This window comes from Chionomys nivalis, chromosome 4, assembly GCF_950005125.1.
Source record: "Chionomys nivalis chromosome 4, mChiNiv1.1, whole genome shotgun sequence".
NCBI classification, from domain to species: Eukaryota; Metazoa; Chordata; class Mammalia; order Rodentia; family Cricetidae; genus Chionomys; species Chionomys nivalis.
Genome location: NC_080089.1, coordinates 24,122,186 through 24,137,637, shown reverse-complemented (window position 1 = coordinate 24,137,637; position 15,452 = coordinate 24,122,186). Strand labels below are relative to the sequence as shown.

Genomic DNA, 15,452 nt, shown 5'->3' with positions numbered 1-15,452 from the left:
CATTCTGAAAGGTGTAAGATGGTATCTCAAAGTTGTTTTGATTTGCATTTCCCTGATAGCTAAGGAAGTTGAACATGTCCTTAAGTATCTTTTGGCCATTTGAAATTCTTCCATTGAGAATTCTCTGTTCAGTTCAGTATCCCGTTTTTTAATTGAGTTATTTAGAGTTTTAATGTCTAGTTTCTTGAGTTCTTTATATATTTTGGAGATCAGACCTCTGTCTGATGTGGAGTTGGTGAAGATATCCCATTCAGTAGGTTGCTTTTTTGTCTTAGTGACAGTGTCCTTTACTTTACAGAAGCTTCTCAGTTTCAGAAGGTCCCATTTACTCATTGTTGCTACTAGGGTTATACGTAGGAAGTGGTCTCCTGTGCCCAAATATTCCAGTCTACTTTCCACTTTCTCTTCTATCAGGTTCAGTGTGGTCGGATTTATATTGAGGTCTTCAATCCATTTGGACTTGAGTTTTGTGCATGGTGATAGATACGGATCTATTTTCTTTCTTTTACAGGTTGACATCCAGTTATGCCAGAACCATTTGTTAAAGATGCTTTCTTTCTTCCATTGTGTAATTGTAGCTTCTTTGTCAAAAATCAGGTGTTCATAGGTTTGTGGATTGATATCTGGGTCTTCAATTCGATTCCGTTGGTCAATGTCTCTGTTTTAATGCTAATACTAAGCTGTTTTCATTACTGTAGCTCTTTAATAGAGTTTGATGTCAGGGATGGTAATGCCCCCAGAAGTTTCTTTATTGTACAGGATTGTTTTGGCTATCCTGGGTTTTTTTGTTTTTCCATATAAAGTTGATTATTTTTCTCTCAGGGTCTGTGAAGAATTTTGTTGGGATTTTGATGGGGATTGCATTGAATTTGTAGATTGCCTTTGGCAGAATTGCCATTCTTACTATGTTGATCCTACCAATCCAAGAGCATGGGAGATCCTTTCATTTTCTGATATCCTTCATTTTCTTTCTCCAAAGACTTAAAGTTCTTGTCAAATAGATCTTACACTTCCTTGCTTAGTGTTACTCTGAGATACTTTATGCTATTTGTGGCTATCATGAAAGGTGAAGTTTCTCTGATTTTCCTCTCTTCTTCTTTATCCTTCATGTATAGGAAGTCTACTGATTCTTTTTTTTTTTTTTTTGAGTTGATCTTGTATCCTGCCACATCACTGAAGGTATTTATCAGCTTTAGGAGTTCTCTGGTAGAGTTATTGGGGTCATTTATGTACACTATCATATCATCTACAAATAATGAAAGTTTGACTTCTTCCTTTTTAATATGAATCCCCTTGATCTCCTTATGTTGTCTTATTGCTATTGCTAGAATTCAAGCACTATTTTGAAGAGATATGGAGAGAGTGGACAGTCTTGTCTTTTTCCTGATTTTAGCGGGATGGCTTTGAGCTTCTCTCCATTTAATTTGATGTTAGCTATTGGCTTGCTGTATATTGCTTTTATGATATTTAGGTATGGTTCTTGTATTCCTAATCTCTCCAAGACCTTTATCATAAAGGGATGTTGAATTTTGTCAAATGCTTTATCAGGATCTAATGAAATGATCATATAGCTTTTTTTCTTTCAGTTTATTTATATGATGGATTACATTGATAGATTTTCATTTGTTGAACCAGCCCTACATCTCTAAGATGAACCCTACTTGATCATAATGGATGATTTTTTTGATGTGTTCTTGGATTTGGCTTGCCATTATTTTATTGAGAATTTTTGCATCAATGTTCATGAATGAGATTGGTCTGTATCTCTTTCTTGGTTGAGTCTTTGTGTGGTTTTGGTATCAGGGTAACTGTAGCTTCATAAAAAGAGTTTGGCAATGACTCTTCTGTTTCTATTCTGTGAAATACATTAAGGAGTATAGGTATCGGGTCTTCTTGGAAGTTCTGGTAGAATTCTGCACTAAAACCATCTGATTCTGGGCTTTTTTTGGTTGGGAGGTTTTTTATGACAGCTTCTATTTCCTCACTATTTATAGGTCTATTTAAATTGTTCACCTGGTCTTGATTTAATTTTGGTATATGGTTTTTATCTAAAAAATTGTCCATTTCTTTTACATTTTCCAATTTTGTGGAGTACAGGCTTTTGTAGTAAGACCCAATGATTTTCTGAGTTTCCTCAGTGTCTGTTGTTATGTCTCCCTTTTCATTTCTGTTAATTTGAGTGTTCTCTCTATGCCTTTTGATTAGTTTGGATAGGGGTTTATCAATCTTGTTGATTTTCTCAAAGAATCAGCTCTTTGTTTCATTGATTCTTTTTTTTAATTAATTAATTTATTTATTAAAGATTTCTGCCTCCTTTCCACCACCACCTCCCATTTCCCTCCCCCTCCTCCAATCAAGTCCCCCTCGCTCGTCAGCCCGAAGAGCAATGAGGGTTCTCTGCCCTGTGGGAAGTCCAAGGACCACCCACCTTCATCCGGGTATAGTAAGGTGAGCATCCAAACTGCCTAGGCTCCCACAAAGCCAGTACGTGCAGTAGGATCAAAAACCCATTGCCATTGTTCTTGAGTTCTCAGTAGTCCTCATTGCCCGCTATGTTCTGCGAGTCCGGTTTTATCCCATGCTCTTTCAGACCCAGGCCAGCTGGCCTTGGTGATTTCCCGATAGAACATCCCCATTGTCTCAGTGTGTGAGTGCACCCCTCAGGGTCCTGAGTTTCTTGCTCGTGCTCTCTCTCCTGCTCCTGATTTGGACCTTGAGATTTCAGTCTGGTGCTCCAATGTTTGTCTCTGTCTCTGTCTCCTTTCATTGCCTGATGAAGTTTAATATTCAGGAGGATGCCTATATGTTTTTCTTTGGGTTCACCTTCTTATTTAGCTTCTCTAGTATCATGAATTATAGGCTCAATGTCCTTTATTTATGGCTAGAAACCAAATATGAGTGAGTACATCCCATGTTCCTCATTTTGGGTCTGGCTTACCTCACTCAGGATAGTGTTTTCTATTTCTGTCCATTTGCATGCAAAATTCAAGAAGTCATTGTTTTTTACTGCTGAGTAGTACTCTAATATGTATATATTCCATACTCTCTTCATCCATTCTTCCATTGAAGGGCATCTAGGTTGTTTACAGGTTCTGGCTATTACAAACAATGCCACTATGAACATAGTTGAGCATATACTTTTGTTGTATGATAAGGCATCTCTTGGGTATATTCCCAAGAGTGGTATTGCTGGTTCCAGGGGTAGGTTGATCCCAAATTTCCTGAGAAACCGCCACACTGCTTTCATTGATTCTTTGGATTGTTTTTTGTGTTTCTATTTTGTTGATTTCAGCCCTCAGTTTGATTATTTCCAGTCCTCTACTACTCTGGGTGAGTCTGCTTTTTTTTCTAGAGCTTTCAGGTGTGCTGTTAAGTCACCAATGTGAACTTTCTCAGTTTTCTTTATTTGGGCTCTTAGTGCTATGAACTTTCCTCTTAGCACTACTTTCATAGTGTCCCATAGGTTTTGGTATGTTGTGTCTTCATTTTATTTGAATTCAAGGAATACTTTAATTTCTTTCTTTAATTCTTCCTTGACCCAGTTGACGGTTCAGTTTCCGTAAGTTTGTAGACTTTCTTAGGGAAGTAGTATTATTAAATTCTATCTTTACTCCATGGTAATCTGATAAGACTCTAACTTTTTTGTATCTGTGGATGTTTGCTTTGTTACTGACTATGTGGCCAATTTTTGAGAAGGTTCCATGAAGTGCTGAGAAGAAGATATATTCTTTCCTGTTTGGGTGAAATGTTCTATAGATGTCTGTTAAGTCCATTTGATTCATTACCTCTGTTAGTACTCTTATTTCCCTGTTAAGTTTCTGTCTGGCTGACCTGTCTATTGGTGAGAGAAGAGTGTTGAAATCTACTATTAATGTGTGGGGTGTGATGTGTGCTTTGAGTTTTAGTAATGTTTCTTTTACATATGTGGGTGCTTTTATATTAGGGGCATAAATATGCAGGATTGAGACTTCATCTTGATGAATTGTTCCTGTTATGAATATAAAATGTCCTTATCCTTCTCTTCATATGGATTGTAGTTTGAAATCAATTTTGTCAGATATGAGGATAGCCACATCTGCTTGTTTTTTAGGTTCGTTTGATTGGATAACCTTTTCCCACACCTTACTCTTGAGGTAGTGTGTCTTTGAGGTGTGTTTCTTGTAAACAGCAGAATGCTGGATCCTGTTTTTGTATCTATTCTCTTAACCTCTGCCTTCTTATAGGTGAATTGAGTCTATTGATATTAAGTGATATTAATGACCAGTGGTTGTTAACTGCAGTTACTTTTTGGTGGTAGTGTTTGTGTATTTTCCTTCTTTGAGTTGTATTGGTGGAGGGTTATTCTATGTCTGTGCTATTGTGGGTGTTGTTGGCTTCCTTGGGTTGAAGTTTTCCTTCTAGTACTTTCTTTAAGGCTGGTTTTGTGGATACGTATTGTTTAAATCTATTTTTGTCTTGGAATATCTTGTTTTCTCCATTGATGATGAAAGAAAGCTTTGCTGGGTATAGTAGTCTGGGCTTGCATCCGTGGTCTCTTAGTTTCTGCAGTACATCTATCCAAGATCTTCTGGCTTTCATGGTTTCCATTGAGAAGTCAGGGGTAATTCTGATAGGTTTACCTTTATATATTACTTGACCTTTTTCCTTTGCAGCTCTTAATATTCTTCCTTTATTCTGTATGTTTTGTGTTTTGATTATTATATGGCGAGGGGACTTTTTTTTTGATCCAGTCTGTTTGGTGTTCTGTAAGTTTCTTGTATCTGCATAGGGATATCTTTCTTTAGTTTGGGAAAGTTTTCTTCTATAATTTTGTTGAATATATTTTCTGGGCCTTTGAGCTGAGTTCTTCTCCTTCTACCCCTATTATTCTTAGGTTTGGTCATTTCATGGTGTTTTAGATTTCTTGGATGTTTTGTGTTAAGAATTTGTTGGATTAAATGTTTTCTTTGATCAATGAGTCTATTTCCTCTTTAGTATCTTCAGAGTCTGAGATTCTTCTATCTTTTGTATTCTGTTGGTAATACTTGTCTCTGTAGTTCCTGTTCATTTACCCAGATTTTCCATACCCAGCCATTCCTCGGTTTACATTTTTTTTATTACCTCCATTTTGGTCTTCAAGTCTTGAACTGTTTACCTGTTTGATTGCTTTTTCTTGTTTTTTGGGGGGGTATCTTTGAGGGATTTTTAAATTTCTTCTAATTTTTTGTTTGCCTTCTATTTTATTTCTTTAAGCGAGTTTTTCAGTTCCTGTTTAAGGGTCTCCATCATTTCCATAAGGTTATGTTTAAAGTTGTTTTCTTCTACCTCTTCTGGGTTAGGATGTTCAAGTCTTCCTGTTGTGTTTCCACTGGATTCTCGTGTTACCATGTTGCTTTTCAGGATGTTGGAGAAATTTTTGCATTGGGGCCTACCCATCTCTTTCTTCTAATGAGGCCAGCAGAGTCTTGGCGTCTTGGTCCAATATTTGCTGTGGTGACTGTGTACTTGGGAGTTTTTCTTGGTCTTCCCTCTCTTAGGTCCACTCAGCATTGGAGCAAACTCTCAGATCCCCTCCGCCCTGAAGCAGGCTGTGTTGGAGGTTCCAAGGACCTTGCAGACTAAAAGGTGGGCTTGTGGGCAGGGTGGAATGGGATAAAAAAAAAAAGCCAGCAGCAGGAACACACCCTTCTGGATGGCCAGAAAAGCTTAGGGAATTGGAGGTGACCTGGATTCAGTCCCCCCCCCAGGACTGTCCCAGAGAATGGCATTTTAGGCTGCCTGGCAGTGTGGCCACTTACTCACCTCTCTGGTTCCGCTCAGCATGGGAGCAGGGTCTCTTTCAGGGTTCCAAGCAAGTCTCCCTCTCTGTCTCTGTCTTTGTCTCTCTCTGTCTCTCTGTCTCTCTCTCACACACACACATACACACACACATTAATGACCAGTGATTGTTAAATCCTGTTTTTGTTTTCCAGTTGTAGTGTTTGTGTGGTTCCCTTCTTTGGGGTTTGCTTGTGCAGGGTTATCTGTTGCCTGTATTTTCATGAGTGCAACTACATTCATTGGGTTCTAGTTTTTTTTCTAGTAAGTTTTAGTAAGTCTGTAAGACTGGATGTGTGGATAGTTATAGTTTAAATCTGCTTTTGTCATTAAATATATTATTTTCTCTGTCTATGGTGATTGAAAACTTTACTGGGTATAGTAGAATGGGCTTTGTATCCATGCTCTTTTTAGTGTCTGGAGCACATCTGTCTAGGACCTTCTGGCTTTCAGGATTTCCATTGAAAAGTCAGATATAATTCTTGTAGGTTCACCTTTATATGTTACTTACTTAGCCTTTTTACTTTGCAGCTCTTAATATGTTTTTTTCCTGTATGGTTTAGTGTTTTAATTATTATGTCACAAGAGGACTTCTTTTGGCCCCAGTCTATTTGGTGTTCTGTATGCATCTTGTACCTTCATAGGAATAGCCTCCCTTAGGTTGGGAATTTTTTCTCTGATTTTGTTGAATATATTTTCTGTGCCTTTGAGCTGGAGTTCTTCTCCATCTTCTTTCCCTATTATTCATGGTGTTCCAGATTTCTGAGATGTCTTGTTGTAAGAATTTGTTATATTTAACATTTTCTTTTACTGATAAGTCTATTTCCTCTATCATATATTAAATACCTGAATTTCTGTCTTCCATCTCTTTTATTCTGTTTGATATGCTTGCATCCATAGTTTTGTTCATTTCCTTATATTTTTCATTTCCAGAATTCTGTCAGTTTGTGTTTTCTTTGTTGCCTTTTATTTCAGTTTTCAATTCTTGAACTGTTTGCTTCACCTGTTTGTTTTTCTCGGTTTTCTTTAAGAGATTTATTGTTTTCTTCCAATTTTTTTGTCTTTTCTTTCATTTCTTTAAGGGAATTTTTTTTCATTTCCTCTTTAGGGGTCTTTATCATCTTCATAAAGTTATATTTAAGGTTGTTTTCCTCTGCTTCTTCTAGGTTAGGATTTCAGTCTTTCTGTTGCAGGACCACTAGGTTCTGGTGCTGCCACATTGCTTTTTAGGCTGTAGAATATATTCTTGAATTGATGCCTGCCTGTTTCTTCCTCCAATTGGTGCAGGCAGTGACTTTGCCTCTTGGTCGTATCTTTGTAGTCAGTGTCTATGTCTCAGGGATCCTTTCCTGGTCTGCTCTGTGCAGTTGCTGTTTGTCTCAGGGAGCTGCTTAGGACTCCGGGATGGGTGGGTATAGGAGTGGAGTGGGACTTGTAGATTACAGGGTCTGATGGGGGGTGTTGGAGGAGTTTACCTGCAGGAGGTTTGCTCACTGACAAGCTAGTATAGTTGAGGATTTCTGGGAGAGTCCTGGGGTTTTGCCCTGGGCCTAGGGCCTACAGACTGGTCTGTCTAGCTTGGGGGTTGTTCCTTCACCTCTTGGTCAGCTCTATGCAGTCACAGTCACTGAGGTGGCAGGGGATGGGTGGGTTTGGGGGCAGAATGGGACTCATAGATTAGAAGGTCTCATTGATGGGGGTTGTTGGAGCATGCTGCCTATAGAAGGCTTGCCTTCTCGCCAGCTATATGCAGTAGAATTTTCATGGGATCACAATGACTCTGCAGATTGCTTTTATTATGATGGCCATTTCATAACATTAATCCTATCAATCTGTGATTATAAGAGGCCTTTCCATATTTTAGTATTTATTTAAATTTCTCAATGTTTCAAGTTTTTATTGTAAAATTTTTTTGTTTCCTTGGTTAGATTTGGTCCAAAATATATTTTTTTTGAGGATAATGTGAATGGGGTCTTTCGCCTGATTTCTTTCTTAGTATGCATGCCTTTGGTATATAGGAAAACTACTAATGTGTGTGTATTAATTTTATATCTTGTTATTTTGCTGAATGTATTTATTAGCTCTAGGACTTTTCAGCTGGTATCTTTAGGGTCTTTCATGTATAGAATCATATAATTTGGAAATAAGGATATTCTAATGTCTTTATTTTTGATAACTTTATTTGATATTATTATTTGATAGTTTTATTTCCTATTTGTATCCCCCTTTAATCTTTTCTTGTCTTATTGCTCTAACTAAGACTTTAAACACTATATTGAACAGAAGTAGAGACTATGTACATTTTTGTCTTTTTCTTCATTTTATTGGAAAGGGCTTGAATTTTTCTTCATTTAACATGTGGTTGTCTGTAGGTCTTTGGGATATGTTCCTTGTATCCCTAGTCTCTCCAAGATTTTTTGTTTTACATTTTTTAAAAAATTGATTATTTGGGTATCTTACATTATGCACCCCGATTGCCCTCAGTTTCCTGTCCTTTTATGTATACCACTCACTCCCGCTCCCATACCCCCCCAAAACCAAGTCCATTTTTCATACACTCACTAGAACTTTGTCAAACTCCTAGCAGTCAGTTCCCCAAGGGCAGGTTAGTTTTTCTTCCCATGTACCCAACTCAGCCAGAAGCCATTAACTGTGAAGAGCCATGTTGCCACATGTGAGGGGTGGAACCAGCTCTTCTGGGTATCCACACCATGCTGGCATGGGACAGTGACAGTTCAACAAAGGTCCTCAGATATTAACACATATTCAGGCAGCAGCCCAGACCACAGGCATCAACACCATCCCTGGCCTTATCAGGACCACTGGCTCACTCATGGCTCTCAGTGACTTCAAGGGTCACAGCCTCAACATGATCTGAGGTAGCTGGCTATACATGCCACACATATCCAGATGGCCCACTGAGGTAGCAAAACCCAAGGACATCTGTGGAGGCCCCCCAAAATGAGCTTAGTCCACCTTATCTGAAGGTCAGAGAGTTTGAACTTATTTTGCTCTTTCAAGGCGTTGACAACAAATATTGCTACATACCCTGACCTAGTGTATGGTTGCTTGATATTTTGGACATTAAGATGGCCAATAGAGATAGAACTACTGTACCTTGACTAAAAGTCAGAGAATTCAAGCATAATTCTGTGCCTTCTTTTGAAATGTGAGCTTTGACTTAAGGAGTAACTGCCTACAGGATACTTGGTCTTGAGTGTTCAACTGCTCTAAGCAATAAACACTTTTCTCAAGAATTAATGGTTTGATGTCTCAAGTATTGGGGCAAGTAACTGTTCTTCTTGTCCTTTGTATCATGTTAAAACAGTCTTTTGCCTTCCTCTCCCCCCTTTTGTATTGGAGTATAAAAATGTACGAAAGATAAACACTAGTGAATTTAGCATTCAGCATTCACTGAATTGCTCTCCCGTTACTATCCTGTGTTCTGTGATTCTTTCTTTCTTTCTTTCTTTCTTTCTTTCTTTCTTTCTTTCTTTCTTTCTTTCTTTTTTTTTGTTTTTGTTTTGTTTTTTCGAGACAGGGTTTCTTTGTGGCTTTGGAGCCTGTCCTGGAACTAGCTCTGTAGACCAGGCTGGTCTCGAACTCACAGAGATCCGCCTGTCTCTGCCTCCCAAGTGCTGGGATTAAAGGTGTGCGCCACCATCGACCGGTTCTGTGATTCTTTCTTATCTCTCTTCCTGCTACCTAATGTTTCTAACCCACATACTCCTAACCTGAAACATAAGAACCGGCCATGGCTAGGACTGTGGCAAAAGTCATCCCAAAAATGTGGATGCCCCTCCCCACCAAGGTGGTTCCTGTCAGACATCACCAAGACCTCAGGCAGTGACACAGACAGCATACATTCACATGGATCTCAGGCTTCATTGTAGCCTTGGGCAGTAGCATGGACCATAGACACCAACATGGCCGCTGGTGGCATCGTGGACCACAGTGGTCCTTTGAGGAGGTCCAGTCTAGAAAGTGAAACTTTTCTCATCTCAGACCTCCATTGTTGCCCAGATTCAGGGGAATCCCGAGTCAGGGTGGCCGCAGGAGCTGAGTCTTTGTCGGCATAAGCTCCAGGCTGCTTCTGCTACACACCACTTTGTTGACGCTACTGGGCGATGACAGCGTGTCAACTTCAGCCCTCTCTCTCACCTGTCACTGCCATTGTGTCTCCAGTTGAGCCTCTCTCCACAGTGTGTGCACCATTCCTTTTTCCTATCTTTTCCACCTCTCCAGCACATATTTGTTCATTGTAGCCCATGCCACACCACACAGTGAAGGTGGCCTGGTTATCTTTTTATTTATTTTTGAGATAATAGTATAATTGTATTTCTTCTTTCCCTTTCTTTCCTTCAAATGCTCCCACATACCTCTCCTTGCTCTCTTTCAAATTCATGTCCTCCCTTTTATTGTTATTACATACATATATGTGCACATACGTGTATGCACACATGTACATATACTTACATATATATAATCCTAAATATAACCTGTGAAGTCTATATAATGTTACTTGCATGTATGGTTTTTAACCGTTTGGCATTGGACAAGTAGTTAGTGTGCTTGCCCCTGGGAAAGACTGTCCCTCCACTCTCAACACTCCCTAGTTGTATAGGTTGAGGCCTCCTGAGTCTTCTCACCCCACTTTGGTATGTCTGTCGCTATTACCTTGTTTAGCTCACGTTTGCGCAGTTATGTTAGTGCTTTTATGGATGTAACTTCTGACTTCACTATGAGACATAATCTCACAACGATCTCTCTGATCCCCTGGCTCTTACAATCTATCTGTTTCCCTTTACTGAAATGTTCCCAGAGCCTTAGGGTATGGTAAGGTTTTATAGATAGATCCTTTAGGACTGAGCTCCACAGCTCTGCATTTTGAATGGTTATAGTTTTCTGTAGGTCTCCTTCCTTTTCAAAGAGAACTTTCCTGGATGGTCTCCTTTCTTTGCAAAGAGAAGTTTCCTTGATGAGGGGTGAAGATGACATGTATCTGTAGTTAGAAAGACAAATCATCATTAGGTATTATGCTGGCTTTTATTAAAGTAGTGGTTGTAGACTCTCATCCAGTATCCATGACTTCGTTAGCACTAAGTAGTTACCTAGGTTTTCAGTGCTGGGCATGATTTCTTTCCTGTTGAGCAGCTTTAAGTACAATTAGAGAGCTGTTGGTTACCGCTAAAGTGCTAGTGACATTACTGCACCCTTAGAGATGTCATGCCATTATGGTCATTGATATGGCTGCTTCTTAGGCATCATAACTGGGTAGAAACATTGGTTGCCTCCTTCCTTTGGAAGCCTTCATGGTTCTTGTTTGAGGGCTTTTGAAGTTTGTCTATGGCTTTTTCTGTATCCAGTGAGATGCCATGTGGTTTCTGTTCTTGAGTCCATTTGCGTGATAAATTAGATTTATTCAGAACTAGAAGCAGCAAGTGAACTGAGTGGCTTTTAAAAAAGAGCATATAAGGTTGGTAGGATGGGGGAGGTGTTGAGAAAAGGGAAGGAATCAGAAGAGTGAGAATGGGAAGTGAATTTTCTCAAAACAAATTATATACATGTATTAAATTCTAAAACAATAAAAGTAATAAACCAGAATCTTCATTGAATCCTATCTTTCATATCTAAAATTGTCTTATTTTATTCAACTGTTTGTGTTGTATTGGTTTTCATTTAGGTGTTTATTCATACTCCCTTTGAATTCTTTGTACATATTTATAACTGATACTTTGTGTTTATTGTACTGTGCGTCTTCTAAATTGTTTTTCTCAAAGAAAATGACTATGGGAATACTATACTGTATTGGTTCTTTGTGTTGTGTTTCCACAATAGGAATTGGGCATCTGTGGTTAGGCCTTTGCCTGGGTCGTTTGGTATGGATATCTGTGCTGCCATTGTTGGGTGGGTATTTGGATCCTTACTGACTGCCGCCCAACTTCGAAGATTTGAATCTTCTGGGCTTGTGCTTGTGATTCAGTCTTGGGACCACTCAGTGGTAATGTGTTATTGGGGTATAGAAGTCATCCATGCTCAGCTGAGCCAAGATGAAGCTTTGAACACATGAAGGGGCTTTTATGGAGCTAAAAGATTTTTTCTGAAGTTCCTCAGAAGTTGAGGTTAGAGTGCAGAGAGAGACAAAGGTGAGATTTACCAGCATGGTGCGCAAGCATTTAATGTAGATCTCCAACTGACAATCTTAGAGCCCTAATGGGCAGGGGAAGAGGAGGGCTTCCTTGGAGGGCACCAGGGAATCTGGACTTCAGATATGGGGACTTGAGGTTACCACAGAGTGGTAACTAGCAGTGCTAATTGTGGAATACATGTATGACTTAGTCCACAGATGCCACGGCAGTGAGGACTTTGGGATACAGGAGAGCAGACGCTGCTTGTGAGATGTATGTATGTCTTAGTTAACAGCTTAGTGTTATATGGGTTAGGGTGAGGCTACCTGTGAAACACTCATGGGCTTGCTGCAAACATCCTCATAGCCTTATTGAAGGCTTACTGTATTTTTAGTTTCCTCCTTGATGCCTTAAAAGTCATTGTGAAAATGTGATAAATTGCTTGTTAAAACATGATGGCAAGATATTCATCAGTATGGCTATAGGATCCTCAGCTGCCCAAGGAACTAACTGGGGACATTGCCCTGGGCACCTGGTAGCCACTCCAGGTTCAAGTCTCTTGCCAACCCTTATGTGGCTCCCTTAACTAAGATATATGCTTCCCTGCTCCCCTATCCAACCTTCCTTTATCCCCAATCATCCCATTTCCCCAAGTTCCCCCCATCCTCTCCTTCACACTTTTCTCTCCCCATCTCCCCTTACCTCCATCCCACCCCACCCCCAAGATTCCAATTTTTTTCCTGGCAATCTTGTCTACTTCCCATAGCCAGGAGGCTAACTATATGTTTTTCCTTGGGTTCACCCTCTTATTTAGCTTCTTTAGGATCACAAATTATAGACTCAGTGGCCCCTATCCAAGGCTAGAAACCAATTATGAGTGAGTACATCCCATGATCTTCTTTTTGGGTCTGGGTTACCTCACTCAGGATAGTATTTTCTATTTCCATCCATTTGCATGCAAAATTCGAGAAGTCATTGTTTTTTACCGCAGAGTAGTACTCTAATGTGCATATATCCCACACTTTCTTCATCCATTCTTCCATTGAAGGACATCTAGGTTGCTTCCAGGTTCTGGCTATTACAAATAATGCTGCTATGAACATAGTTGAATAAATGCTTTTGTCATATGATAGGGCATCTCTTGGGTATATTCCCAAGAGTGGTATTGCTGGGTCCATAGAACCTTCATCTAGCGATGGATGGAGATAGAGACAGAGACCCACACTGGAGCACCGGACTGAGCTCCCAAGGTCCTATCGAGGAGCAGAAGGAGGGAGAACATGAGCAAGGAAGTCAGGACCACGAGGGGTGCACCCACCCACTGAGACAGTGGGGCTGATCTATTGGGAGCTCACCAAGGCCAGCTGGACTGTGACTGAAAAAGCATGGGATAAAACCGGACTCTCTGAACATGGTGGACAATGAGAGCTGATGAGAGGCAAAGAACAATGGCACGGGGTGTTGATCCTACTTCATGTTCTGGCTTTGTGGGAGCCTAGCCAGTTTGGATGTTCACCTTCCTAGACCTGGATGGAGGGGGGAGGACCTTGAACTTTTCACAGGGAAGGGAACCCTGACTGCTCTTCGGACTGGAGAGGGAGGAGAAGAGGAGTGGGGGGAGGGGGAGAGGGGCGGGAGGAGGGGGAGGGAAATGGGAGGCGGGGAGGAGGCGGAAAATTTTTTTTCCAAAAAAAAAAAAAAAACCAAACAAAAAAAAAACATGATGGCATTGGCAAGACCTGAAGCTGGCGGTTTGTTCTGAGTTGTATTTCCATCTTGAGATGATGAAACATGTGGAAGGCCTAAGTTAACTGATGACTACACAATATCACAGTTTTGTGTGTTCTCGCTTTTTGTGTTTATATTGTCAATATCTAACTGTGGGTTAAAAATGTAAGTTTAGAACTTTTTGAGAAGATTAAATATATTTCATGCTTATTCTATGCCAGCCTTTTACACAGAAGTTCTCTCACTCATTTCATGGTTAAAAATGGTTATTATTAAGTTTACTTGAAAGACGAGCTGATGTTTTGAGGCTGAAAGTTCACTCAGAAACATAGAAATTACAAAATGCAGAGTGAGAATGGTTTTTAAAATCAGATTTATTTTATTTTCAATTATGTGTAAGTGTATGGTTTATACATGTGTGAGTGAAACTGCCCGTAGAGTTCAGGAAGGAGCATCTGATTCCCTGTAGATGGAATTATAGGTGATTGTTAGTTACCTACCATGGGTGCTGGGAATGGAACTGTAGTTCTATGGAAAAGCAGTGTGTTTTCTTAACCACTGAGATATCTCTCCAGCCCCAGAGACAGAGTTTGAGTTAAGTTTGACTCCAAAGCTATGCTTTCCTTACTATGTCAAAGTTCATACCAAGAGAAATATAATTCTAGATTTAGCATATACATATAATGTGGTATTTTTTGTACAGGCATGGCAAAAGTCATAAGAATAAAAATGTTAAAATTTTAAGAGTGTGTAATTTTTAAAAGACAAAATTGTAAATCTATAGTTTGGACTGAGAAAGAACATTGTGAGGCTTTTCAGAGTTGTGTGTCATTGAGTAAGTGCAGCTACATGCTGTCGGCCAGAGAGATGACAAGGTGACTCCCAGCATTTAGTGTCAGATCCATGTGTTTCTTTTTTGAAATTCTTTTTTTACTTTCTACCAACAATTCTCATACCTTTTATCAAAAATTCACCTAGTTAAAAATCCCAGAGAGAGCATTTTGTGTTATTTTATTTTTCTCTGTTTTTAGTTCCCTCCCTTGCTTCAGAACTTGGAAGCATAGGTTTCAGGTTGAAAAGAACCAGTTGCTTCAGTCTTGTCCCTGTTCCAGTTCTTAATGTGCCCTGGAGCTGTTACTCCATTGTACTTCAGTTTTTTAAATGATGTGTCTTAATAATAAAGAAATTCAGAGTTATACTCTTCTATTTGGTTGTGTGTTTATATTACTACAATTAAATTGACTAATCTATGTAAATATTACTAATATAATAAGTTTTTCTCAAATAAATTTGCTTAGGTTTATAATGTTAAAGCAACCATCAAGGAGTGGCATTTTAGAAAAGCTGTCTTTGTGATCAGAATATATTTTCTTCCATCTTCTCTTTTATAGGTAATCATAGCCTACTGGTATCGCACAATCGTGGGAACAATGGATTTATTTGGATTGAAAACTAAGACCTGCTGGAATGTCACCAGAATAGAGCCTCTTAGTGAAGTTCAGAGCTGTGAAGGCATGTGTCCTATGCTCACTGGTGTTTTCGTAGACATCTGATGTTGTGACACATTTCAATGTTTATAATAAACTGTGATCAATTTTATTTAAGACAGTAAAGAAATGTCCCATCACAATAAGTATTTTGCACCTTATAGTTATTTTACAAGAAGGCCACATCCCTAATAATTTGAGTATAAACTGGAAATTTAACTTGAGCATCGATATATCCCAACATAAGCACTTTTGAGTAAGAGTTTGTTTCAGAATTAGATGGTACAAAGAATATTTGGGGCAATGTTAGTAC

General features: G+C 39.3%; 1 protein-coding gene across 1 annotated transcript in view; it reads left to right on the top strand.

Annotated features, from left to right (window-relative positions):
• The window catches only part of Dpy19l2 (dpy-19 like 2), a 137,719-nt gene that overhangs the window by 32,003 nt on the left and 90,264 nt on the right, over nucleotides 1-15,452 (top strand). Inside the window, exon 5 of the mRNA XM_057768122.1 lies at nucleotides 15,044-15,164. Within this exon, the coding sequence (XP_057624105.1) occupies nucleotides 15,044-15,164 (121 nt within the window). The remainder of the gene's footprint in view (nucleotides 1-15,043; nucleotides 15,165-15,452) is intronic.